General features: G+C 41.5%; 1 protein-coding gene across 8 annotated transcripts in view; it reads left to right on the forward strand.

Moving 5' to 3' along the window:
• Positions 1-24862, forward strand: part of AGPAT3 (1-acylglycerol-3-phosphate O-acyltransferase 3) — a 94096-nt gene extending 69234 nt beyond the window's left edge. For 7 of the 8 annotated variants that reach the window (XM_040585199.1, XM_040585203.1, XM_040585205.1 and 4 more), the window contains 8 exons: positions 7130-7356; positions 11742-11911; positions 12111-12272; positions 14909-15062; positions 15519-15621; positions 18758-18833; positions 20967-21165; positions 21786-24862. In XM_040585199.1, coding sequence (XP_040441133.1) covers positions 7179-7356; positions 11742-11911; positions 12111-12272; positions 14909-15062; positions 15519-15621; positions 18758-18833; positions 20967-21165; positions 21786-21874 — 1131 coding nt within the window. In that variant the 5' untranslated portion in view covers positions 7130-7178 and the 3' untranslated portion in view covers positions 21875-24862. Of the gene's footprint in view, positions 1-6655; positions 6755-7129; positions 7357-11741; positions 11912-12110; positions 12273-14908; positions 15063-15518; positions 15622-18757; positions 18834-20966; positions 21166-21785 lie in introns of those variants that run through there. The other variant, XM_040585206.1, reaches the window with a different exon arrangement.
• The last annotated feature ends 760 nt before the right edge of the window (positions 24863-25622 follow it).

The following is a 25622-nucleotide window of genomic DNA, read 5'->3' on the forward strand; positions in this document are numbered from 1 at the left end:
ATTTTTTTTTTTTAGCTCATATGCCTGGTTTTCACAACTTAGAAACAAATTTGCATCTTTGTGACCTAAGTTTGGCTTAAGTCCTCTTCCATACACTTCAATTTTAGAAATTCATGACAAGCAGGATTTTTAATGAACTCTGAGTCAGCCTTCCGTTTCACTGAGGGATGCGCAGGGAGATGAAACCTATATTTTGTATAGGTGTGTGTATATATATAAAAATATATATATACACCATATATATAAACCTATATTGTGTGAGAAACAAAGATAATCTTCCTGTCACACTTAGGTTTAAAAGGCTAGGTCTGTAGTAGACAGTTTGTAATGTTGTGTGGGACGTGATTGAATAGTTGTCTATTTTTACAGTGTATCTGGAGGATCTCTAGTACAGACTGTTCAAATGGATACCAAAACTGTTGTTACACCTAATTTCCTTTTATTTGCTTATTAGCTATACTGACTCACCAGTGTTGATCTAAGCTACATTTTCTAGCCTACTTAGCTGTGGTTGCCAGTGGTCCTTGTAATATTATACTTCTGAAATAAATTGGGCCCAAGTGGAGACTGCTTTTAGTGGTGCCATGGCAGAGTGGACAGATCCTTGGGTTGCATTTTTGAAGTCTGGTGCAAAGCTGTGGGTAAGTACTGTATCCATAGGTTTTATATGGCTAATGCATAGTGGGGGTCAGGCTCCCAAATTCCTCATCCCAAAAGGAAATGTGGTACAGTGCAGTTAGTGAAGACCATCAATTTTCTTACCTTCTTCCTGAATATTTTCCTGTATTAGAGGTATTTGCTATGAATATATCACTACACTTTTAAAAGCTGGTTAGCTACTGCACTTCTGTCTCTTAGCTGGAAAAGTAATGCATATTCTGCAAGGAAAAACTTTATCTTAGACATAACTGAGGTAATTACTTCTAAGCATTGAACGCAATGCATAAGATGATCAAAATATTTTTGTGTGGTACGTCCCAGAAATGTCCAGGAAAATAATTTGCTGCCCCTGTGGCAATGTAGTACTCCTGAGAAATGCTAAAATAACCAGTCTGGGACAGTACTTTTATTTATCAAACAAGTATAAGTAGTGGTGTTGAAAGCTTTCCTTCACATCTCTGCCACTGCTGATGGGTAGCTGGTTAGTATTCTTGAGTTTTCTGATCTTGTAAGGGGAGGTGAGCAGAAAGATGCTTATACTAATGATTTTCATAGCTGCTTTTAAAAGAGAAGTAGCCTGAGTCAGTCATCAGAGAAATCCTGGAGGGTAGAAAGTACACTGAGAAGAGGTGTTTCTTCAGCTCCTGGCTGCTGCTGTTTGTATTTGTTCTCCTCATACAAATGAAGTTGTTCATGGAACAGTAGTTCTCACTTTGAATAAAAAAATAGTTTTAAATTTTTCTTGTGTGGTTTTGATGAGCAGAGTTAATAGAATTCTGAAAAATGGTGAGGAAACTTGTTATGAGACATGCTCAACAGAATGTGTTTTTGTACTGTTTCTGACTTGCAACATTATTAGCCTTTCTTCATAGACAGGATTTGCCAAATTTATAGAGACATCAAGGAGGCTTACAAAGCTCAATCTGAAAAATACAGTATTTTAAAATATGACAGTAGAAGGTAGAATTCAGTATTTTATGGGTTTCACTCAATTCCTCAACTTACGGATTATGAGATAGGTAAAATACCAGAACTCAGGATGGGGCCAACATATTCAGAACTAAAGATGTCTGTGACTAGTAAGTAGAGATAAATATGGTATGGTAGAGCAGATGCAGCAGGAAAATGACAATAGCACGCTCAGAAAACCTGAAGGCAAAAGGCTAGAGGTGTAAGTACTGGCTGCTGCAGTTCTTGTTGTTGTCAAACACATTAATTCTCACTGGGTTGGAATATTAGAATCAGTGGACCAATTTCTAATTTCATGCTTATATTCATGTAAACCTCATGAACTTCAGAGGGATTGTATACACGTGACAGCAATAAATTAAAAGCTGTGAATTCTATATTATAGAATGATTAATGGCTTAATTTTTAATTTTGAGTTCTTCATAAATAACTACGTGTTTCATGAAATGTCTGTAATATGCTTAGTGCATGTTGTGCACCTGGCGTTTTTTTAAAACCTGATTTCTTAATGAAATGAGGCTGATGCAATCATGCTGTCTCTGTCATTCTTCCTTCTAATGGCTTTTAAACCTGTGGCATATTTCAGCGGCGTTCAACAGAGATGGAAGTCTCAAAGCAGTTTAACTGTTAGGGCTCTTATGAATGTAGAAAGCTAAGTAAAGCAAAAAGGTTGTATTCCTCCTTCTGCTAGTATCTTCTGGATACCAGAGAATTCATGTTACCATGGAGCCTCAAAACACAACTCTGTACCCAGGTGTATTTGGTTTGTGTGGTGAGGGTTATGGTAGCTGAGGGGCTACAAGGGTGGCTTCTGTGAGAAGCTGCTAGAAGCTTCCCCCATATCCAATGGAGCCAGTGCCAGCTGGCTCCAAGATGGACCCGCTGCTCGCCAAGACCAAGCTCTTCAGCAATGGTAATGGCACCTCTGGGATAACATATTTAAGAAGGGGAAAAAGTTCCTGCATAGAACAGCAGCTGCAGCTGCTGGAGAGAGGAGTGAGAATATGAGAGAGCAACAACTTGAGGAGGGGGAGGAGGTGCTCCAGACACCAGAGCAGAGATTCCCCAGCAGCCGATGGAGAAGACCATGGTGAGGCAGGCTGTCCCTGCAGCCTGTGGATGTCCACGGTGGAGCAGATACCCACCTGCAACCCATGGAGGACCCCATGCCAGAGCAGGTAGTTGCACCCAAAGGAGTCTGTGACCCAGTAGAGAGCCCACACTGGAGCAGGTTTGCTGGCAGGATTTGTGACCCTGGGAGGGACCCATGCCAGAGCAGTCTGCTCTCGAAGGACTGCGCTCCATGGAAGAGACCCCTTCTGGAGCAGTTTGTGAGGAACTGTAGTCTGTGGGAATGTCTGAGAAGTTAATGGAAAACTCTCCCATGGGCGGGACCCCACGCTGGAGCAGGGGAAGAGTGTGAGGAGTCCTCCCCCTGAGGACAAAGGAGCAGCAGGAAAAATGTGTGATGAATTGACTGCAACCCCTGTTCCCCATCCTCCTGTGCTGCTGGAGGGGAGGAGGTAGAGAAAAATCTGGAGTGAAGCCGAGCCTGGGAAGAAGGGAGGGGTGGAGGTAAGGTGTTTTAAGATTTGGGTTTATTTTCTCATTACCCTACTCTGATTTGGTTGGTAATAAATTAAATTAATTTTTCCTCAAGTTGAGTCTGTTTTGCCTGTGACTCTAGTTGCTGTGATCTCCCTGTCCTTCTCTTGACCCATGAGCCTTTCATTGTATTTTCTTTCCCCTGCAGTTGAGGAGGGGAGTGATAGAGGGGCTTTGGTGGGCACCTGGGGGTTCAGCCAAGTCAAACCACCACATCAAGAAAGCCATTGGATCTCTGCCTCTTTGTCCTTTACTTGAGAGGTGTATAAATCAGGGAGGGAGCCCAGAAGGATGCAGCGCACTTAAGAACTTTTTCATCAGAGAAGATAAAAATCAATACTATGGGGAGCAGTCTCTGACTTTATGAAAGTCAAACAAGCCTGCGAGGTAAGGCGCTAAAAGGCAATGGAAGTGTGCGGTTTGGTTTGAGCTGGGCTTTGCGCTACTGCTGTCCTGCAGCGTGGCTGTGGAGAGCAGGCGCTTGGTGAGGATGTGAAAGCAGGGAGAGGACTGAAGTTGTCTGCAGTTCTCAGTGTGGCTGCACAGGAGGAAATGGAGGTTTTGTGGTCAAAGGTCAATGTTGTGAAGTTACAAGGTGCTTTAGGAAAAAAAGGGAGAAAAACCAGATTTTACCAGCAGGTCTTTGAATAAGCACATGATACCCGTATACTTTAAACAAGAAAAAATGAATAGTGCTGAGACTTACTGTCTTAAACTAGGGCAGATATTTACTTCCTAGACACTTCACTTAGCTGATCTTAACATATGTGTCAGATGCAGAATGTTGCTTCTCCTTGTTCCAGCAAACACTGATTTCCCCAGCCTGACTGTAGGATTCAACAAAACAGCTGCTGGACCACCCTTTACCTTTTGGCCTGTCCTTGAATTGCCTGCCTGTCCTACCTGGGCAGGAATGCAGAAAAGTAAAGAATTCCTGGGTTAAGATTAACTTCTAATTATCTTAGAAGTCAAATACAATTAAGTGAGGGATTAGCAAAAGGGAGACTGGCAGATTCTGTATCCAGCATTGAAACTGGAAGGATCAGACAAGATGACTAACCTATTTTTTATTTGATCCCTGTCCATTTAAAGAGGAAGTGCAAGGAAACCAGCTGTGCTTTATGGAGCAATTGGGCAAATGCTGTCCTCACAAGGTGCTGGAGAGGAACCAGCTATTCCTTGACTGCTGTTCTCTTTACCCTGTTTCAATCAATACCAGTAAGGCTTGCAGTCCCCAGATGCATAGGAGTGCAGTGAGGCCAGGTGCCTGAGCGGCTGTGCTGTGTCATGCAGCTCTGGAATCCCACCAGAGCAAGACTCTTGGGCAGGCCACTGGCAGAAGAATGATAAATTCTGTTTTCCATGTGTAGAGCTGTAGAAGCAAGATGCTGCAGTGTGTCCAGCCTTGGTAAAAGGGGATATGTCTCTTTGGGTCTGTGATACATTAAGAGCATTGTTGTAAGGGACAAATGCTCCAGACTTTGCTTAAAGCAAAGAGGCTGTGGAAGTGGAGCCAAACTATTTTATTTGAGGATAATACTTGACATTTCTGTTTTTCCTCGTGCCATTTGTACGGTTCTTAGGCTGTTGTCTGGAAGGGGGCAAGCTGTGCACTGAAAGGCAGTAAGTCTAATGACTGTGTTAAGTATGGTCATCAGCAAAGCTGCTTGCACATGGCTGTAGAGAAGGCAAGTAGGGATTCAAAAATAGGTAGGGGGGTGGGGGTGATGCCACAAAGAGGGAGATTGTTATTTTCTAGTATGTTTGAACTGTGTTTTGAGAGAGACCAGATGAAGAGAATGACTCTGATCTTGCAAGTGAAGAACTCAGTGTTTAATATTTGGTGGTACTGAACAGAACATGCCAATGGAAAAGATCAACGAGCCCACTGCTGTGTTAGGGAGTCAAACACAGAATACCATGGCCATCTCCCATATGGTACATCTGAACACTGGTGCGGTGTTCCAGCTGTGAGAGGTAGCTGTACCCTACAACCCTTTGGGGAGGGGAGAGGAAGGAGGGCTCCACTTGCTTCATTTTAAACACAAGTCTATGCTTCCCAACAACTCTTCTTAAAGTAATTTGTTAGTGGAAGAAGTTTCTTCCATTCTTACAGGAAAACACTGAGAGTAGATGATTCATCATGAGCTTCAATAATAGCTTATTCAGCTTGCATTGCTCTGTGGTAGGCACAATACTGTTTGTAATTGAAACGGGGCCTTTTTTTCCCCTCTGTAATGTGCTTCTGAAGTGGTAGATTTACTAATGATGCAACTAGATTTTGATTGTGCAAAAGCTAGACGCTCTGTGCCTTGAAGGGCAGTACCTGATTTGCAGAAGAGACGGTAGAAAACAAGCTTTCACAAGGGAAATTGTTGAGTTGTATAAATAGCACTATACTGTAAGCATGTGGCAAATGAAAATGGTTTGGTTCCTCACAGCTGACAGTACTTTTATTTTCAGGCATCTGGAACTTCTGCATGACCTGTGGATGCTTGACTTGTTAAAAAGTATTTGTTCCCATCTGCTGGTTGGTCTGGTCATTTGCAACCCTTGTAATAGCTAAGCATAAATACTGGCAGGAAGCTTTGTCTGTGGCAGAAAGTCAGGGTCATGCTTCTGGTTTTATTGGGTGAGACATTGAGGCTGTGGTTTGACAGCCTGGTTGGCCTAGTTGTAGGGCTTCTAGTACCCAAGAGGTCAAAAAGGCCAGTGCCAGATAACACAGGGATTGAAATAAACTCAGTCTGGTGGGTTGGTAAATACATTTTATTGAGTTAACGTTGTACTGGCAGGATTCGTATTGGATCAGATTTGACTCTCTAAGCTACTGTGGCTTTCTGCTGGTTCAGATGTCACCTGTCTTTCTGCACCTGGTATAGATACGGCACATGTTCAGAGTTAAGTGTTCTGGCAATTTCAGTGGAATCAAGATTCTTCACCAAAGCCCTTTTCAGATCAGTTTTGCCCTGCTACGAAGCCTAAGATTTTTCTACTATTTTTACTTCCCCCGCCCATAACTGTCAAGCCACATTTCCATGATCAAATATACCAAAGCGAGAAGTTATTAAACTTGCTCCAGCACGGGGTTTGGATGTGAGAATACCTAATTTCCATTTCCATGCCTTAGTGTTTGCCAAAGTGATGCCCTGTGTGACCAGCCCTGCTCTTTTCATTCCAGAATGCACTGCTCCCCAGTGAAAAAAAAAAATCACAACGAAGAGCCTGCTCCCTGGACTGACTGCTGTACTGTTCCAGTCAAAGCAAATGTGTAACCAAGTCCCTGTAGCCCCCAGCAGCCCTCTCTTGGTGCTTGTTGGGGGGAGCTATGTACAGAGCGGTGCCTTTGAAGGCAGGCCAGAAAGGCATTGGGTCATTTATGCAGCTCCAGAGGCTCGGCATGCCATTTATTGGGTGCGGGGGGGGCTGAAGCTCCTGTTGCAGTTCAGGGACAGCAACCCCTGAAGGGACGGCAGTCACTGTGCAGCTTGTTTACGGATCAGGGCTCGACTGCTTCACTGTGAGTGCAGGGTTCTGTGTTCTTCCCAGCGTTAAGTCCAGTTATATGATCTTTGTTTGAAGAGAGGTGTGAGATGGCATCTTTGGCAAACAGTAATCTTCTTAGTGAGCTGTAAATTGTAAATAATGATTCCTTCCTATTTTGGGAAATGATTTGCACCATCAGTGGTTTATTGTGTTGAATAAGGCAGGCTTGTTTGTATTTTGAATATTGTGAATATTGTGTAACCTGAATAAGGCACACTTAGAGAGCTGGGTGTTTATTGGGTTGGGTTCCTGTTGCTGAAGTTGCATGGACTGTTTCAGGGCTTTTTCTTTGCTCTTCCTCAGGGCTTGTAAATCTGTTCTCCATTTGATTCTTTTCTTTCTCTTTCAGGACGGTTATTCTGAGTGACGGCCCTTGCACACGCTTCTGAGTGGTTATCATGGGCTTCATTGCCTTTCTGAAGACCCAGTTCATAGTTCACCTCCTCATTGGGTTTGTCTTTGTTGTGAGTGGACTGATCATTAACTTCATTCAACTATGCACACTAGTCCTCTGGCCCATAAACAAGCAGTTTTATCGCCGAGTAAACTGTCGCCTTGCCTATTCGCTTTGGAGCCGTGAGTATGCTTGAAGGGGGTGTGAGGGCTGGAAATGGGAAGGGGAGTGTTCTTTGTTTCTCTTTCTGTTAAAAGAAAAAACCCATATATACACAAGTATTTATATACACACAGTTACATGAGTTAGAGAGGAATGGTAAGTTACATATACTCAGAGCAGTTCAAAGCAGCCATCTTCTCTGAAATATTGGGAAAACATACAAAAGTCAATGGACTGATAAGTATTGTCACTCTGTTATTCAAAAAAGTAGGAAATAAAGCTTCTCCCCAGCCTTACTTGACTGGTAGGAATTGCAGATCCTGTCTCAATACCGTCTTCATCTGGTATCAGAGCCTGTACTAAGTGATGGGGAAAGGGGAATTCACAGACTCCTTCAGGCATTAAGCGTATGTGCAATATTTACCACTTAAGAGCCCAAGTAAACTGTGTCCTCTGCAGAGAAAGACATGCGGTAAGTATCTAATGTAGATGCCTGAACTGTGTGTCAACTTCAGAGTCCTGTTATGCCCTACAGTGTACATCTCTGGCGTCGGTGTCTCCTTTTGTGAGTAATTTGACGCTCTTTCCTTCTCTACAGTGGGTGCAGCTGCTTTGCTTTTTCTTTCAGACCTTTGCAAAACCTCCTCCGTGTGGATCACTTTTTTTTTCTTCTCCTCACACAGTTTAACAGGGGATTAGATTTCCAAAATGAATGTTTAGAAGGTCCCTTAGTCCAAAGGTCACCTCCTGTTTCAGCAGTGAATCATCTAACTTGTTTCCATTCTCCATCCCCTCCCAGAATGCATGACCACTTACCTTAGTGCTCAGCTCAGCATCCAACTCCCACTTCGAGTAAATGAGTCACCTAAATAAGTACTTAAATTACAGTTAGGCAGTCCACTGACAGGCACCCACATTTCTTAAATCATCGATATGAAGTACTACCAACAAAAACCCTCCAAAGAATCTAGTTTATTTTTTTTTAAAGCTTGTTGTCCTTCCTGTGCTTTTTGTCGTACCTATTGAGAACGTTGTCTGAGAAGCACAGGAGAAAGGAAATTAGAGTGTGGCAGGCAAACTGTTCAGGAGAAAAAGTAATGGGAGAACTTACAAGTAGAAACTTCAAAATTAGCTTGGTTGAAGGGAGTTGGGGCTATATGGGATTTATTTTTTTTTTTACTTACAGGAATTTTTTAATGTGTTTTAATAATGTAGAATCCGATGTCATGCTGAAAACTATTGTTGCACTAATAGTCTGGCTTTTCTGAGCAGGTGAGCTGCTTGTGCCTGTAAGGCTTGTAGGTTCAGACCCTTGATTTCTACAGGTTAGCATTGTACATGGAAAAATTAAGTTTTAAATGCTGTTATCTTCTATATGCTAGAAATAACCTATGCTATTGTTCAGAAAGGTTTGGAGAAGCTGAGTAAATAATTGGCCTGTACCTAGGATAATTCCTCACATATAGCCTATTATAAATGAAATTACTGAGAAATTAAGCTACGAAAATTAATGTAAATGTTCTGTGGGATTGCAGAGTGCTGATGGCCTGCGATGGAAGAGCTGACAGAATATGCACTTCAATTGTGATTTATAACAAATTAAGTAAGCTGTGTTAATGCAGCAGTTCATGTGTTGCCATTCATAATGAAATGTATTTCATTATGTGGAAGCCTTTTGGCAATGAACCTGTAGGTTGGTGTTCTGTTCTGGATGCTGTGTTTTGCTTGCTTCCTCCAAGCTGTTTGGTTTTAGGCTGAGGGTGTTCATGTCAGAGCTGTCTGTAGCAGAAGCTGCTCTGCCTGTCCAGCAGAGGATTGGTGTGCAGGGGTAGATACACAGGTGATTGTGTATCTGGCTGCGTACTATAGCCCACTGAAAACCAGCCTCTATCCTTAAAGTATCTCTTCTCAGATACATAAAGCACAGCTTCAGAAGGGGAAGAGATAGACCCTATCCAGTGTTTGTGGTAAAGAGGTCTGCTGGGCTCTGGCCTCAGTGTAAAACCCTTTGCAGTGCATCACATTTGTGATGGGTAGTCTGCACTTCAAGCTCTCCTATGTCAGCTCCTTTCAGATGATTCATGCCTTTGGAGAGCACAGCGCATTTGGTTTAGTCCAGTTGCAAAAATAATCTCTCATGTTAGTACTTGAAACTGAGAGGTGTGCTGTGCCTCTTGCTTTGTTTTCTGGGTGGTTTGGGAGGCCCTAAGCCGCCCTACTTTGGCATGTGGGAACCCTGGCTGCAGGAGGGAGTTTCTTGTAGCAAAGGTGTTGCTTGTCCTCTACTGGAAGTATCCCAAGCAGTGCAAGTGTTACCGTCCCTTCGTTCAGAAGGATGGTCTTGCTGTAGCATTGGCAGGATTGGTGCCATGCAAAATAGCTGTAACCCACACACACACAAAAAAAAAAGGAAATGAACCCACTCCTGGTTATAATTACATCATCTATCAGTACACTTGTAAAGGACAATCTGTTTCCTTGTATGAATTCTCTGGCTCATCAACCCTCATTTCTCAGTATGAACCCTGGCAAATCTCTCAGCAAAGCTTCTTCCACTACTTTAGAGTGAATGGTACAAGAAGGGCTCTGCAGAAAGTCATCCACACCTGCCTCTGCAGAATTCTTTTCTTGATTTTTGAAGAAGGAACACACCCATTTTATTTAATTTTTGGTAAGAAAATGCAGCAACTGTAGCAGGCACTGGAGATGCTCCTCCTTGGTACGTAGACAACAACGGAAAGGGAAAACCACTCAAAGAACCACACTGTGTTTGGTACCACTACTTCATTCTCCTGGCCACTGACTTGGAAGAGCATAGCTCTCAACTGGAGACATTCTTGGTGTCCTCTTTCCCCTTTTACTGAGCCAGGATGACCAGGGCAAGAAAGGAGGGTGATCCACATCATTTGCAAAGGACACAGAGCTGGAAAGCAATGATAGAAATCTGTAGTTGATATAAACTATTACTCTGTCTTTCCTCTGCTGTATTTCCAGTTGACAGGGTTATGTTGTCTTGATCAGCAAGCAGCATAACTTGGTCATGCCTCCAAATGAATGAATCTTGAAAATTAAAGAGGGGAATAAGCTGGGGTTAAGTGGTCACATGGGGAATACAAGTGAAAAAACTAGTGTAGAAAAGCTATGTATCTTCAGGAGACCAGGACTGATTTTCCCTATCATTCACCCAAATACTATTTGCCTTCTCTCTGATGTGGTGCAAAATTGGACTCTTACTTAGCAGTATGGATAGATTACCCTGTTGTGATCCCACCGATCAGAAGTCCTTGTGCTGGAAGGCGCTGCCCCATTTTGCAAAACCACAGTCTCCCAACGGGAAATTGAAATTTGACAGAGCCCAATGTAGAGAACCGCGGGAGTGCCTTCCAGTTTTGACTCTACAAGTTTGTTGTAGTAATGTAAGAAGAGTTGGACTTTTTAGTTGCCATATTTGTGCAACCAGATTTTGACTGCGTCCATATCTCATTGAAATGAGGAAATACCAATGGCTACAGTTTGCATGGAAACAAATCTTCCTACTGGGAGAATGAACTATTTTCATACCTTTTATAGTTGTCCTATAATACAAGCAATGTCTTCCATCTGTCTTGTTGCACTGAAAAGAGAGAAATAGGCTAACCATAGCAACTACATTCAGTGCGTGTTGAATTTAAGTGGAAGGATTTTCTTAAGATGAAAAAAGGGGAGGTGGAAAATAAGAGAGGGTAACGAAGGAAATGTTCAGGGTGAAGTAAGAGACACGCTAGAATATTGAAAAGCTGGAGAAGACAGAAAGGAAAGGACTTGTTCTTTCTTTTGCGGTGAAAGGACACAGTTTACCATTCTTGTCTTTGCCCAGGTATTTTGATAAATTAGCTCAATTCTCTGCTGCTTCTGACTCTGATGACCATATACAGAACAATTAGAGTCCTGTGTTCTAATATTAAAATCTGTTGCAGAAGATCTACGGCACTGTATCCCTTTAAAAGCCTTTTATTGGTCTGTTTACCCCATAAAGCTTGTTTCATGTTGAGTAAAAACATTAGGCTGCATCTATGCATAATTTGTATTCCACCTGGGAGAAGTGGTACTCGTTTAGTGGAGCAATCAACGTTCAACTGTCTGTTTACAGGCACAAAGTTCTGGGGTTTTTTCCAGTTCGTATTTGTAATATGATGCCCAAACTCGTCACTGGTAAAAATATCCATAATGCACGTATCTAGTGCCTGAAGTACTGCTTAGGGATGGTGATGTGGTCTGGTCTATACCCATCATTTCACCTTTACTTGGTTGGATTGAAAAAGTGACAGTGTTGTTGGTAGTCAGAAGAGACTAGGCACTGAATGGGGCTGGAGGTGAAATGCTTTAAGTGGCACCCTTAACTTCTCTCTGTCTTCATGTTTGTTAGAGTTGGTAATGCTGCTGGAATGGTGGTCAGGCACAGAGTGCACCTTGTTCTCAGATGAGGCCACGGTGAACACCTTTGGGAAAGAACACGTCATCATCATCTTGAATCACAACTTTGAAATTGACTTCTTGTGTGGCTGGACTATGACAGAGCGCTTTGGCGTGCTGGGGGTACGTGGGGACCATGAGCATTCCCTTCACTGGAGGAGAACAGGTCTATTTAAAACTCATGCATATACAACTTCTTTGCATTTGAGTTTCCAGTCAGAACTCAATCAACTCTTTGTCATTTTAACTTTAATGTCTTTGTTTGATCTTGTACAAATCAGCAAATGACATGTTTGGATTGTTGTTTTTGTTTTTCTCCAAGAGTTCCAAAGTTCTTGCTAAGAGAGAGCTACTATATGTGCCTCTAATTGGCTGGACGTGGTACTTCCTTGAGATTGTTTTCTGCAAAAGGAAATGGGAAGAAGACAGAGATACAGTTATTGAAGGATTAAAACGTTTAGCTGATTATCCTGAATATATGTGGGTAAGTGTGGATTTCCTCCTCTAGTATCGACTGCTACAAGTGAAAGTGTGATGGAGGTACTCATGTGGTACTCTAGTCTTATGTACCAGGAGGAGGTCTGCTTACAATTTCTTTCAAGTGTTGTCAAGCAAAAAACTGAGCTCTGTTTAAGGAGATCTTTTGGGATGTGCTGGTAAAGTATTGCTCTGTTTGCCTGTTGGTAAGGGAGGCCATTTGGGAAACAATTTAGAAGCTTGCATAGATAATCAAATGCTTGACAATAACTGATATATTGGGCTTTTGTGCAATACTTGTTAATATTGTCTGAACTTATTTTACCTTAAAAAAAAAAAATAAATAATCAACATTCTGTATTTGACCACTAAATCTATATAACCTTAACCTACGTTTTCTGAGGTAGGCTAAAAAGACACATAAACAAAAAAGTCTCTTCTGGAGAAGTCAGTGAATTGGGGGGGGGGGGGGGGGGCGATGCACAGACCATGGATTTTTATAGGAATTTCTTGTTAATATGTTCATTCATCTGTGAAGTTACTGGTTTTCCAAAAAGTCTCTATGAGAACACATGGCAAGCTTACATCTGCTTTTGTCGTTTTTTATTTTGACGTTTTTTGAAGTCAAGGGTGAAACATCTATGTTTCATAATGTGCAATGTTGTTAGGTTTTACTGCAGCAACACAGCAGTATAACCAACCTATTAAACTTATTCTAGCTTTGAATGCAAATATTTTGATGAATTTATTGGTTTGCTTTTATAGCAGCACATGTAACGTGCAGTTATTTGGCTCATAAAACATTTTAAGAGGCTTTTTGTGTATTTTAATTGATTTTTCAATATTATCTAGTACAGCTTGTTAAGATTAATAGTGAAATATTAAGCCTAAGCCTTAACTAGTACATTATGAACATATAATTTGTGACTTTCTATCATTACAAGGGTATAAATTTGGAGAATGTATTTTAAACTACTTAATTGCTTGAATATATAGGTAAGACTTACATTTAACATATCCTCCTGATTAGCGTTGGAAAAGAAAAAACCCTACCAATTAAAAAAATCTCAAGATTGTACTTTGGTTGCAGTTCTGTACATCTTAATGATTCTACGATTGAGGATGAAGGACTAGTCTCTGGGGAAAAAAACCTAGAAAATAGAAATGCAAAACGTAGTTAGCATTGATTATTTAAATCAAGACTTACTGCTTGGTAATTTAGATCATGATTAAAATTGACTTGAGTAAATCAATTTCCTAATTTTTGTGCATTCCAAATGCAACAATTAGAGCTGCTTGCACAACCTTTCATCTTGAGGTCTTTCTCACACGTGCGTTGCAGTGCCGTCTGTGCCTTGCTCGTGTATACTTGGTCCAGAAGGATCACTGCACCGTTGAGTTGAAGAGCGGTGAGAATTTGGTATAGCGGAGAGCTTGTGTTGCAGACTGGGGTTGAGATTGCAGTGTTACACTCTGTACCTTGCGCTGTCCTTGCCACTTGGTGGTGGTGGTTGGTCAGGTTTTCCTAATGAATGTGCCCTTTCCTGATGAAAGGGCCAAATGAAGGTTGCAGGACCAGTTCCTATTCTCTCACTGCACTCTGGCAGGTCTAACTCTTGTGTCTATGGCTTTGTGGTTTTAACATTCATTTAACTTTATCTTTTGTGGCGCACAGCGTGTGGATACACTACAGAGAAAAAGTCAAGCAACTGCAGTACTGACAAATAGCACATGTGCAGCAATGCTTTCGATAAGTCTTTCTTTTGAATTGCAATGTTGCAGCATTGCACGATACTGAGAGTATTAGCGGCCTGCCCTTCTCCCCCTCCATTGCTTGCCTGGGATGCAGAGGTTTGTGTGTTCAAATGCAGCAATATTTCCATTGCTGGCACAATGGGAATGATGTCCACCTTTCAGAAAGGCATGAGATAAACAGAAAATCATTTTCTCCTTTTGGCTTTGCATTGCTTCTGGTCTCCCTCTTAACTAGAGCAGAGGTGATAGAGAGGCGGGAGAAGGGGAGATCGATGTTTTATACCGCTTGAAGTCAGTATGGGAGGATTTAAGTCTTTAATAGTTACTCAGAATACCACAGATACTACAAGATAAACAAGGGAAAAGTTTTAGGGAAAGGCACCATTTTTTATGAACACAACTGATACAAATGCAAAAAAAAAACCACCACCAAAAAAAGCCACAAACAGAAAAGCTTTCAGACAATTCTCTCTGCAGACGGGTAATTCAGGTGGTACAGTACAAATTTTAAATGAGGTAGCTAATGATTAATATGTTTTTTCCAAAAGTGGTCATGTACTAATATTTGGACTGCTTTTTCTGATTTGTTAGAGTAGTCCTATCACCAGCCAGCCAAAGCTTTCAGGGATTTTTTCTTTAAGTAAATGTTTCGGGTATAACCATTTGGACTCTTTGCGCCTTAAATTTGGTACTGATGTTGTTAAAATTAAATAGAATTGTAAATGAGTTTTGAGGTGATGCTTATGCCTAATACTTGATAATCCAATTAGACAGTTGAAGTGTGTGTGCATGCATGGGTGTATGTTTATCTTACACAACTTTTCAGTATTCTGCTTGGTTCCTTTTGATCTCAAGATATCGTTGGTTTTGCCTTTTGTCTCGTATTAGTTTCTCCTGTACTGTGAAGGAACTCGCTTTACAGAGACCAAACATCGTATCAGTATGGAGGTAGCTGAATCCAAGGGGTTGCCTAAACTGAAATACCACCTGTTGCCCAGAACCAAAGGTTTCACCACTGCTGTCCAGTGTCTCAGGGGAACAGGTATGGGCAAGCTGCTACTTGTTCTTTGCATTAATTGTAATGTGTTGTTTAGTATACTCTGTGTAGTACAGTGTAGTATACTCTGTTCATTATGTCCATTACAATTACTGAGTTGGCAGTAATAAGCATTCAGCATGTTAACCGTTAATTTGTAAATTGCCACATCATTCTGATACCGGTCTTAAAAAAAAAAAATAAACCTTTCATGTATGTCATTGTTGCTTAGTTAGTTCATCAAGTTGTCTTGTGTTTTGATAACACACATGCTATGTAGATGGGAATGTCAGGTGGCTGATACAGATAAATATGACATGTAAACACAAAGTAGTGAAAGACTCTGCCACCTGACATCATTAACGCAAGGCTTGCAGAAGGCTCTGTTGCCAACGCAAGGATGCCAGCAGCACAGTTGCTGGAATTGCTGCTATAACAGCCATATTTTCTTTTTTGCAACAGTTTCAGCAGTGTATGATGTAACACTTAATTTCAGAGGAAACAAGAACCCGTCTTTATTAGGAATTCTTTATGGAAAGAAATATGAAGCAGATATGTGTGTAAGGTGAGCATATAATGATGGAGGTGAGCCCTAAGATGTATGCTTTGGCTGCGTGTATTCAGTGTATTCAGATTTTACAGGGAAATGTCCTTTCCTGTAGTCCCCTTTTCCTTGTCCTTCAAGTTTCTCTACAGGCCCCAGAGACCCCCCTGTTTCCCCCCTGCTTCAGCTGACTTTTGTGTGAGATCCCATCATAACCACCCAGCGAGTCAGATCACTGGACAGACTTTTCAGCCTGCGTGTGACCACACTGTCGTTCCAGGGTTTCCCTCTTCTGTGCAGTGAGGACACTTGTCTGCCTTTTCCCCTTCTCTGCTGGGAACAGAAAACCAACTGTTCTGCCCCCTTCCCAGTCCCTGCAAGCATATGCATAGTATAAATAGCCTGTCCAACTTCTGTAGTTTCTTGTAGTAAACAGTGTAAGGCACCGTAGTGTGCTAGTTTCTGTCCTTCTCTCACAGTTTGGTGAGCTAATTAGAAGTTAAATAATACTGAAATTCAGACATTGTATGAATGAGGTGGGACATTCCTCATGTTCCTCGTTACTCTTCTGCCTGAAGGAGTAACTGCTAACACCTAACTCCATGCAGCATGTACACATGCTTGCTTTTTCTTGTTTTCTCCTTGCCTTCTGCTTTCAAGGCTTCCTTGTGATCATAAAAAACTACCAGCCTTTTCTGCCTGAATTTTCTTTTTTGTCTCTTATGTTTGGGCCTGACAATTGTCCTGGTGGTTCTTTCCACAGTTGTTCTGACAGTTAATTTCTGCTTCTCTGGGGACTTTACCCACACTTTAGAAAACATTGCTACGTGCTGGCAATGAAGCTGATGTTTGGTTTTCAAAAGAAAAACAAAAAAAAGCCTTGCTACTTCCCCCCACACCTTTCTCCTCTGGCCTCGGGTCTGTGTGTTGCAGATGCACGACACCGACTCTGTACGTAGTCCTAATGAAAGCAGGTGTGTCTTACCAGAGCCTCCAACGGTGAAGGACTTTGTGGGGAATCAGACCAATTATCCATTGTGTCAAGGTATAGCAGCAACAATTCTGTGGAAGTAATGCTGTGCCAGCAGAGGCAGAGTGCTGCAGCCCTGGTGGGGAAGGGAAGGGAAGGACATACGTTCCAGTTCTGTTCTCCGATACTGCAACTTCCACGTTTTAGTCTTTTGGTTGGAAAGAAGGCTGCGGAGGTGATGGGGAGAGAGATAGGGTCACTCATTTGCAAGGGGTCTCATTTTGATTATTTACACACAGCGTAGCAGCTAGCAAAACAGCTGGTCAGGCAGTTAGTTGCCAGCTGTGATTCCATACTGATGGCAGAGGCATGTAGCATGTCTAGCTAGATCTGGGGTATGCATGCGTGGATGTACAATCTGTGTAATTATACATTGAAGAGTGGCTGCATTCAGTTAAATATCTTATGTCTTGCTAATGGACGTGCGAGTTGGTTTTATTTATTGGTGTGGTAGTGGGAGGAAAGGAGAGAAATGTACTTTTTAATAGTTGTTAGAATAGGTTTGAGTTCATAAAATTCTGTTGAGGATGATGTTGCCAGGTACAATTACTAATGGTACTCGATTAAACTAATGGCTATGTTCAGATAATTTAGATTTTAAATATGTTTTTGGAGTAAATCAATGTTCTCAAGATGCTTTTCTACACTTGAAGCTTTTTCTCTGTCTTGGAGAGCAAGCTATGAGAATAAAGAAACTTTTTAACAGTCTGTTTGTTGAAAATTGAACCATATATCCTTCATGTATCAGCAGACTTAGATTAGCCCAGAGAAAGAAAGCACGTAAGCTTTTGTTCTTGGTACATGTGTATGCAATCACCTGCGCAGAGGTAAGAAGCTTAGCTTTCTGCAGAGGATCCAGTCTTTCTCCTGACCTGGCTCCAGAGGAAATAATCGGTTAAAGCACCAAATGTTATTGCTGTGAGTACCCTCTAGTGGTGATAGCAATACACTGATAGCAATACATTTTACCAGAAAGCTTTCAGCAAATTACTTTTTACTGAGCTTTTATTGAGCATTATATACATTAATTGAGCAGCTCTTCCTGTTAGATCTAATGATAGTAAATCTGTAAAATCTGGTGTTCAAATCTTTTATGGGATGCAGAAATTATTAAAAGTATGCTTGAGTATCTTCCCACTGCTGCTGTAGACTCGAAGGCTTTAGTTCATCCTGTTGAAGTATATTACCTCGTTGAACAGGAGCAAGTCAGTTGTATCTGGGATCGCTGTGCCTGGAGCCCTTCCAGAGGTCACTCATCTGTTCTTAGTGTGTCGCTGTAAGAGGGCCCTGCTACAGTCCAAGTGTTGCCAAAATATGTTCAAGCTGAGGGCAAGGTGTGTGCCTACCCTCTACAAACTGAGCAACTTATTTCTGAATTAATCCAGGACTGAGATGTGTGCCACAGAGAAAGGAGACAATACGTTTGTGAGCGTGTTAGTGGCCTATCTCAAAAAAGAAAAGAATGCAGGAAAATGGTTGGCTCTTCACCACTAGGAGGAGGCTTTTGAAAGGTGCCTGTTCTCGGTGAGGTCAGGTCAGTACCTGGAGCTGGGCATAATTTTTGTATGCACCCAGAACTGCATGCCTCAGTCTGGAGGGGTGGAGAGGAAGGAGAGAGACGTGCAGTCACAGACCTTTCCCTTAGAGCTGGTACAAAGTGAACTTATAATCACCCCTCCCATGCCTTCCAAAATGGGGTTTCCACTAACAAAATGTAACAAACAATCGTCCTGGGGTTTACCACTTGCTTGTCTTTTCCCAGCTTTGGGTGCCTCAGTCTCAGCTCACTGGGAATCAACCAGTGGCAGACCTGTGAAAGGAGAACAGTGTTTGAATGGGAGATGCTTGTTTTGCTAATGTGCTGTGAAACTGATAGGAGCTTGTACAGTTTATTCCATCTTAGGAATCTGAGGTTTTAGGTGGAGAATAGGGTGTTCTCTTAAGTCCCAGTTCTTCTCTGTATTTGGGACCTCTGCCATCAGTGACAGTATTACCTGTAGTTTATGTCCTTCACTGAATGGAAGATCTTCTCTAGTAGAGGTCTAACACCAAATACCTGGGTTGTCCATTAATTCTTTTTTTTTGGTGGTCTTTTTGTTTCCTTTTTTATTCTCTCTACTATACTAGGAGATTTCCTCTGGAAGATATCCCTCAAGATGAAAAGGAAGCTGCAAACTGGCTTCATAAGCTTTACCAGGAAAAGGTAAACAGCTTTGCTTTGCTTTTCTCTCTTTCGGGACTTTACAGGAATAGCATATTAAGGCACTGAGTAATGCACGCTATTCCACTGGGTGAAGAGGAGAGATGGAAATATTATGTATAATTAGGCAGCCATCCCTCAAACTGCTGGAGGAAGCAGTACAGAAGAGGCCCTTGGCCATGGAGGGCTGACTAGTAAGTAGGTCTTAAATTGCTGGGAAGCACAACAGAATTCAGAGATATGCCTGAGTTGCAGAAGACTAATAGCAATCCACTGTCTCTCTACATTCTTCAGCTCTTAGGTCTCTGTCATACATTTCTAAAAGCTCTGTTTTCCCTATGGATGTTTTTAGGCACTCAAGAGTGACAACTGTCTGTCAGGGACAGCCAGTCCTGGCTCTTAGCTGCAGTTGTCTTTTGCTTTTATTTCTTCCACTGTCACTTTCCTTCTGCCTCCTGGTAATACCTCTGCAGCGGTGTGTGACATGGTACAGACAGTCCCTGGGATCTGCTGCCAGGGACTGGTGTAGCACATAGCCAGCATGCCTTCAAACAGCTCAAAGCTTTTCCATGTCTTCTCTTTCTTCACCTTAGATGGTTAATTTCTTGACCACAGATTTAACAATTCTGAGGGGGGGGGAGGAGGAGAACTGTAATGTTGCCCAACCCTAATTGGTGGATTGTTGAACTTGAGATATGCATCTTGGGTTTTGTGTCGCTTATCTCCGTGGGAAAACAGAGGAGCACAGAAACTTCAACTGTGCTGCAGCATTGTCAAGCTTAGGCTTAGTCTGTAGGTATGCAGCAGTTCTGAGCTTTGCTTTGTTAATTTTAACCTAATTTGTTTGAATACCTAAGTCTAATTCAATTAGGGGGAGGTCAGTTATCTTATAAAGAGCAGTAACTATCATCATCTCTTCCCACCTCCCACTAGTAAATGTATCAAACTAGCTTGTGGGTCAGCATAATATGGGATTAGAGAGCTTAAATAAATGTGGGATCCTTGAGTCCCATCTCCTGCTGTCAGGGATGTGCTATCATGTAATTCCCTTGTGAAAAGGCCCTTAGATGCAGGAATTCCTTCTGACATGGCCTGGCTGGAGGAGCAGACCTTAAGGTGTATGTTACAGGGGCGATCTTTGCTCTGTTACACAGTAAATGCAGAGCTAAGCAGATGCAGCACAGAGCATTCCCTTCACTTGGTGCCATTCCTCAGGCAGAGTGGTCTGCTTTGCGGATGGAGGGCTTCGTTGGCTGTACCTCCATTCAGCTTTGGTGTGAGGTGTTGGCCGGGGAGGCATTACTTGCATATGTGGATGTTTTGTATATTGATCTTATGGTGGCAGCAGTATGTTGTAACTGGAATCCTTAAAGTGCTCTTCCCCCACAGAGGGTATGTTCTCAGAAGGCTGTGCTATTGGCAACACCTTGCACTTCTTAGCCCTTTGTAAGGGAAGCTAAAAGAAAAACAGCTGAAGTGGGGAAAAATAATAGCCAAACTTCAGCCATCCTCAGTAATAGTTTGGAAACCTTACAGAATATTCTTACAAACTGAGGGAGAACTGTGGGCCTGCTGTTCCTTTGAGTGATGTGTTTCATGATTGCATCGCTCTGCAGGCACAGCTGAGGATGTGGCTGCTTTGTTGACATTGTGGGGTAATGGCTAGCATAGTGCTGTCTTTGCTGGCTAGCTTGTGCTTTGCCTTCCTTTTCTGGCTGTATATACAGCATTTTTCTACTGTGCTTCGCTAAATCATGCTGACCTTTCTGGAAGTAAAAACAAAAAGAAAAAGCATCGGGCAGAGAGGTGGGTGGTGTCTGAACCGGCCTCTGGCCTGACACTGCCCTGAATTCCAAAACAATTAGGAGAAGAGATGAAGGTATTTGGTAGTGGAGAGGCTGATATGGTTTCAGTTTCTGATGGTGGCCAAGATTGCCTTCAAAGGGCTAATGCGGTAGTCTCGGCAGCCAACAGAAACGGTCAAATAAATGACAGCAGATGGAGATGGATGCTGTGTGCTCTTAATAGGTATTTGCCACAGGTACTGTCCTTGGTGTTGTCCTGGAATTGACTAGTCTTGGATTGCTTGGTGCTAGCATTATGAACCAGTTTTCTTCTGTCTTCTCTTTCTCCCAGGATGCTTTGCAAGAGATGTATAATCAGGAAGGCATATTTCCTGGCCAGCAGTTTAAACCTCCTAGGAGACCATGGACTCTCCTAAACTTCCTCTTTTGGGCCACAGTTCTCCTCTCTCCTCTCTTCACATTTGGCTTTGGAGTTTTTGCAAGTGGATCACCTCTCCTTATCCTCGCATTCCTGGGACTTGTTGGAGCAGGTAATAAAAACAGAGAAGATGCTAAGCCCAGAGCAGCATGTAACTAAGTTCTGTGTATTAATTGATAGGAATGGGGCTTGCAGAAGAGTACTTGGAGCTTGCTCTGTAGTCTTTATATTGTATAGAATTTTTATTATTTCAAAAGCTTTAATCCAGGCAGGCTTGCCTTCATGTTGTAGGAAATATGTATAGCAATCAATAGCAAGTGATTCTTGTAGCCTATTATTATGGTGCCTGAAGGAGAAAATACTTCTACTGCACACCTTCTCTGTGAATAAAAAAACACAAACAACTCCCCCCAACCCCCACCAAAAACCCTAACAAAAAGTCCCACCCAAAACCCAAAGGAGGGTGGAGGGGTTATGCTTCAGTATTGATACTACTTGTTGTGTTAATCATCATAGAAGCATTAATTACATATTTAAATCTGGATTATCCTTTTTTAGTGGTGTCTGACCTGTGATCCATGTACAGTCCTATACAGCACACTGTTGGTCTGTAGTCACTAGTGTCCAGGATCAGGTTAACTCATGTTGGCTCTGCTTGTGTGTTTAAATGTAACTTCCTAAATCCTTGAACTGGTTTTAATATGCCTTCCGTTTCTCTGTTGTGTTTTAAAGCTTCCTTTGGAGTTCGTAGACTGATAGGAGTAACTGAAATAGAAAAAGGCTCCAGCTACGGCAACCAAGAATTCAAGAAAAAGGAATAACTGACGGCTGCAGTTCAGCACATGTAACCAGACTATGGTATCCAATTAACTTCAGTTAAAAAATGACAACAAACACTTAGAAACTATCTTTTTCTTAATAACTGATGACTAATATTAATGAATAAAACTTGAGCCAAGAATGAAGAAGTTGGAGGCATCAACTGAAGAGAACACATCAACTTTCTGGCTGTTTAAGGATTACTGTAGTCAAACTATGGGAGAAAATCTGGGTTGGGGTGGAAGAAACAACTAATTTTTCTTGATTTGTTGGGGGACTTGGGGGTGGGGGGAGAAAAGAGGGCATTGGCCATGGCCACGTGCATCTTCAGATGACTGAATACACTGGTTTCTGTCAAGAGCACTACACTCACTTTTACAACAGGAGCCATTGAATGTTTCCTCTTGCTAAAGCCAACGTAATGTTTGTTGATTTCCAACTTTTTTTATTAATAAGCCAGAAAAAAACCAACCCTTCTTAAATTAACTGACAGATGTTCGTTGGGTTAGAGTCATTTTGGAAAGGTTGTGTTGTCATGGCTACAGAGGAAATCCTATTTGTATGTTACACTGATACTTTTTATTTTCAGACAATGTCTTAAAACTTCCGTGATGTGAGAGAATGGATAGCGGAGTTTGGAAGCAGTGTGTTATTGATCGGCACATACCATAGAACAGATCCACTAGTATTAAAACAGTATAAAGTTCTCACCATTTCTCCTGTTAACTGCTCAAGGCTGTTTAATTTCAAAATAGTACTTCAGTCTTGAGTGTTGTTTCCCCTGTTTCACATCATACATGTATGATAATTATGAATCTGTTTGGGCTTGTTTTGTTTTCTGAATTAATGGTGACTGTGCGATTTGGAGTTGTGCAAAGAAGGAAATTTATCCAATTGTCCTGATGTTTTCTCCTTTTATTTCTGTTCTCATCTCTCATCACCGAAGTCCAGTTCAGCCAACCTCTCTCAGTAAACTGGAAGGCAGCAGCAGAAACAGGCACAATAATTTTCAAAACATCTTTTACAAAACTTTGAACAGGAGAGGTCTGTAGTGATCAGTTTCCAAAACTGGCATCTGTTGAACTTTTAATGAGAGTTTTGACGTTGACTCAGATGGGGCCAGGATCTTACCCTGTGTGCTGTAATAACAGGGTGTGCTGCACTTTCTACTTGGTCATGCTTTAGATGTTAATGTGAAGTATATTGCAAGGTGAGCTGTGCTGTAAAGCATTAGAAAGCGTACGGGGTCTCTTCAGGGATTTTAAATATCTTTAGTTTTTGCTTGTTGACCTTTTGGTTTTTTTCACTGAAATTAGAGATCAGAATAATGGCTGTACCTCTCTGGGGTTTTTTTCTTTTTTTTTCTTTCTTTTTCCCTCTTTCCTCTTTTACAAACACACATTCTGAGATTTTTGTAGATTATTGCCGTATGCATAGCTGGAGAATTATTTGCAAAGAGAGGGGAACTACCTGTATGTTCAAGTCTGAAGGCCACAGTCTGCATTTGGCTACACTCAGAAGTTGGTGAAATGGGCTGCAGATCTACAGCTGAGGGCAGAAGCTGACCCTTGGGGTCTGTATTTTTAACCCAGCTGCAACTAGAGTATTTAGCTCACTTTTGTAAAGAGCAGACCTTATCAAAGCACTGGTCGTTATTTTAATCTTTGCTCTAGTAACCAAGATAAGAGAGTAATAATTTACCTTCTTTTCGGAGCTATTCTAACTGTTGGAATGTAACCTCTTCTCCCACAGGTTTTTCTGCTTTCGAACACTGGAAGAGCAATTTTGTAACTTAGAAAAATATTTTACTTGGGGTCATTATTCACTGTTTTGTCATGCACTTGATTTTTATTTGTGGTCTTTTCAACAACAGGATTTGAAGGATGACCTATGTTGTCTGATTCCTGTTAGACTCATCCTCACCGAATCATTGTACCCCTAGCCCCAGCATTAGTACGTCATCTTTGTCCCCTCAAGAAATCTTCCCTAAGATAGGGGATGCAAAACTGTTGTTAATGTTAGTGGAATTTGGAATAATATGCTTTGGGAATTAAGAACAGAGCCTAGCCGTGACTCTTTTCCTTACTGGATTTTTCTGTGCTACTCTGTCTTTAAATATGGTTAGATTTCCAAATGCTGATAAAGGTAACTGACTTTTCCCTGTTTTTTAACCGGAGGACTAAAAGCAATGGGCTTTTCTTTCTTTTCTTTATTCTTTTTTTCTTATGTAATTCAGTAATGGATGTAATTCTCGCTTCTTAGAAGGATGTTACAAATGCTGTATACTTGCTTTCTGAAGATGATATTGAGCACATATAAATTGTACTGGCTTAGCAGAGTGAGGCTTGCAAAGCAGGCTGACCATTGACTATGTTTTATACCTACATTTTGAGCGGTATATTAATGGGCATGACAAGAATTTCACAAAATAGATCCTTTAATGCTGAGAAGAGGGGAGATTGTGAAAAGATTTCTCTCTATGGAATTTTCTCCTCTTAGTGCATGTAACTCCCTATTTGGAATCATGGGATTAGTGCATGTACAGCAAGGGGAGAATAATCAACATTTCATATTTTCTCTTCATAACTTACTGGTCATGCTTTCTTTTTGAAAATATAATAAATACATCATCAGTTACGTAAATTTTGCTCTTCTAAACAGACATATCAGTAACTATTTGGAAACCTGAAATATACAGCAATGCACAAAACAGTACAAAACCAACACAAATCTCTTCATTTTGCATTTTATCCCCTCAAATAGGGGGTTTTATACACACATGCGTGCACATCATAACACAGAGTATGTATAAATTAAAATGACTGGAAATAGCTGAAATTATTGTCACTAATGAAGATTATTAGGTGGCTTGGATTGGAAAAGTGAGCATAGATTTTATATCTTATTTTCTTCTGGTTTAATAGAACATAGCTTGTATATTTGACTACCAAGCCCTTTTAAGAGCAATAATAAACAAAAATATATCATTATTTTCGTCTTTTGCTTTTACAGCCATGCTAGGTTTAATAAACTTGAAACTGTAGGAGCATTTTCTCTCTCCACCTTTCAAAACTTTCATTTATTGCTTGATTGTTTAGACTAAACACCAATTTTCTCCAGGATGGACTTGCAAACTGACTGCCATGGAGTTCAGCATTGACTCCAAAGATAAACGGTTCTCAGACTATTATGGACAGATGCTTTGCTCTTAGCCTTGGCAGCACTTGTCATTGTTGTGAAGAACAAAGAAGTTGCTCTCAAAGTGGGATTTGCAGTTCCAAGGTAGCATCGCGTTGAGCTGTCTGAGAACATGGTGAGAGAGCTTGGAGACTGCTGGCGTTGTGGCATCCTTCAGTTAGGAAGGCACAAGAAGCTGATGCTGAAGAATGGCTGGATAACTGGTATCCAGAAGTCTTGGCTCAGTAGGGATTACAGTTCTCTGTTGCTCATTGTGGGCTGAATCTGCTCTTGCAATTGACTTTGCATCACTGAGCAAAATACCTGTCTCTGGCACAAAGAGCATGGGCAATGTTCCTTTGTTCTGCTTTAATTTATCTTGAAGGGCTCTACACTTAATTGCTGACCAATGAGTATGACTATTACCTTTGTCCTAATTGCCTAGTATCCACAGAAGTGAGTGTGTCTGCTAACTTCCACACGATACCACTTGTCTCCGTCACTGATGTCTGTGTATTTGCTTGCCTCTGTTTTCTGCAGATGGTTCCGTTATGACCTCTTAGCTGGAACTTG

The sequence above is a fragment of the Falco naumanni genome, chromosome 2 (assembly GCF_017639655.2).
Source record: "Falco naumanni isolate bFalNau1 chromosome 2, bFalNau1.pat, whole genome shotgun sequence".
NCBI lineage: Eukaryota > Metazoa > Chordata > Aves > Falconiformes > Falconidae > Falco > Falco naumanni.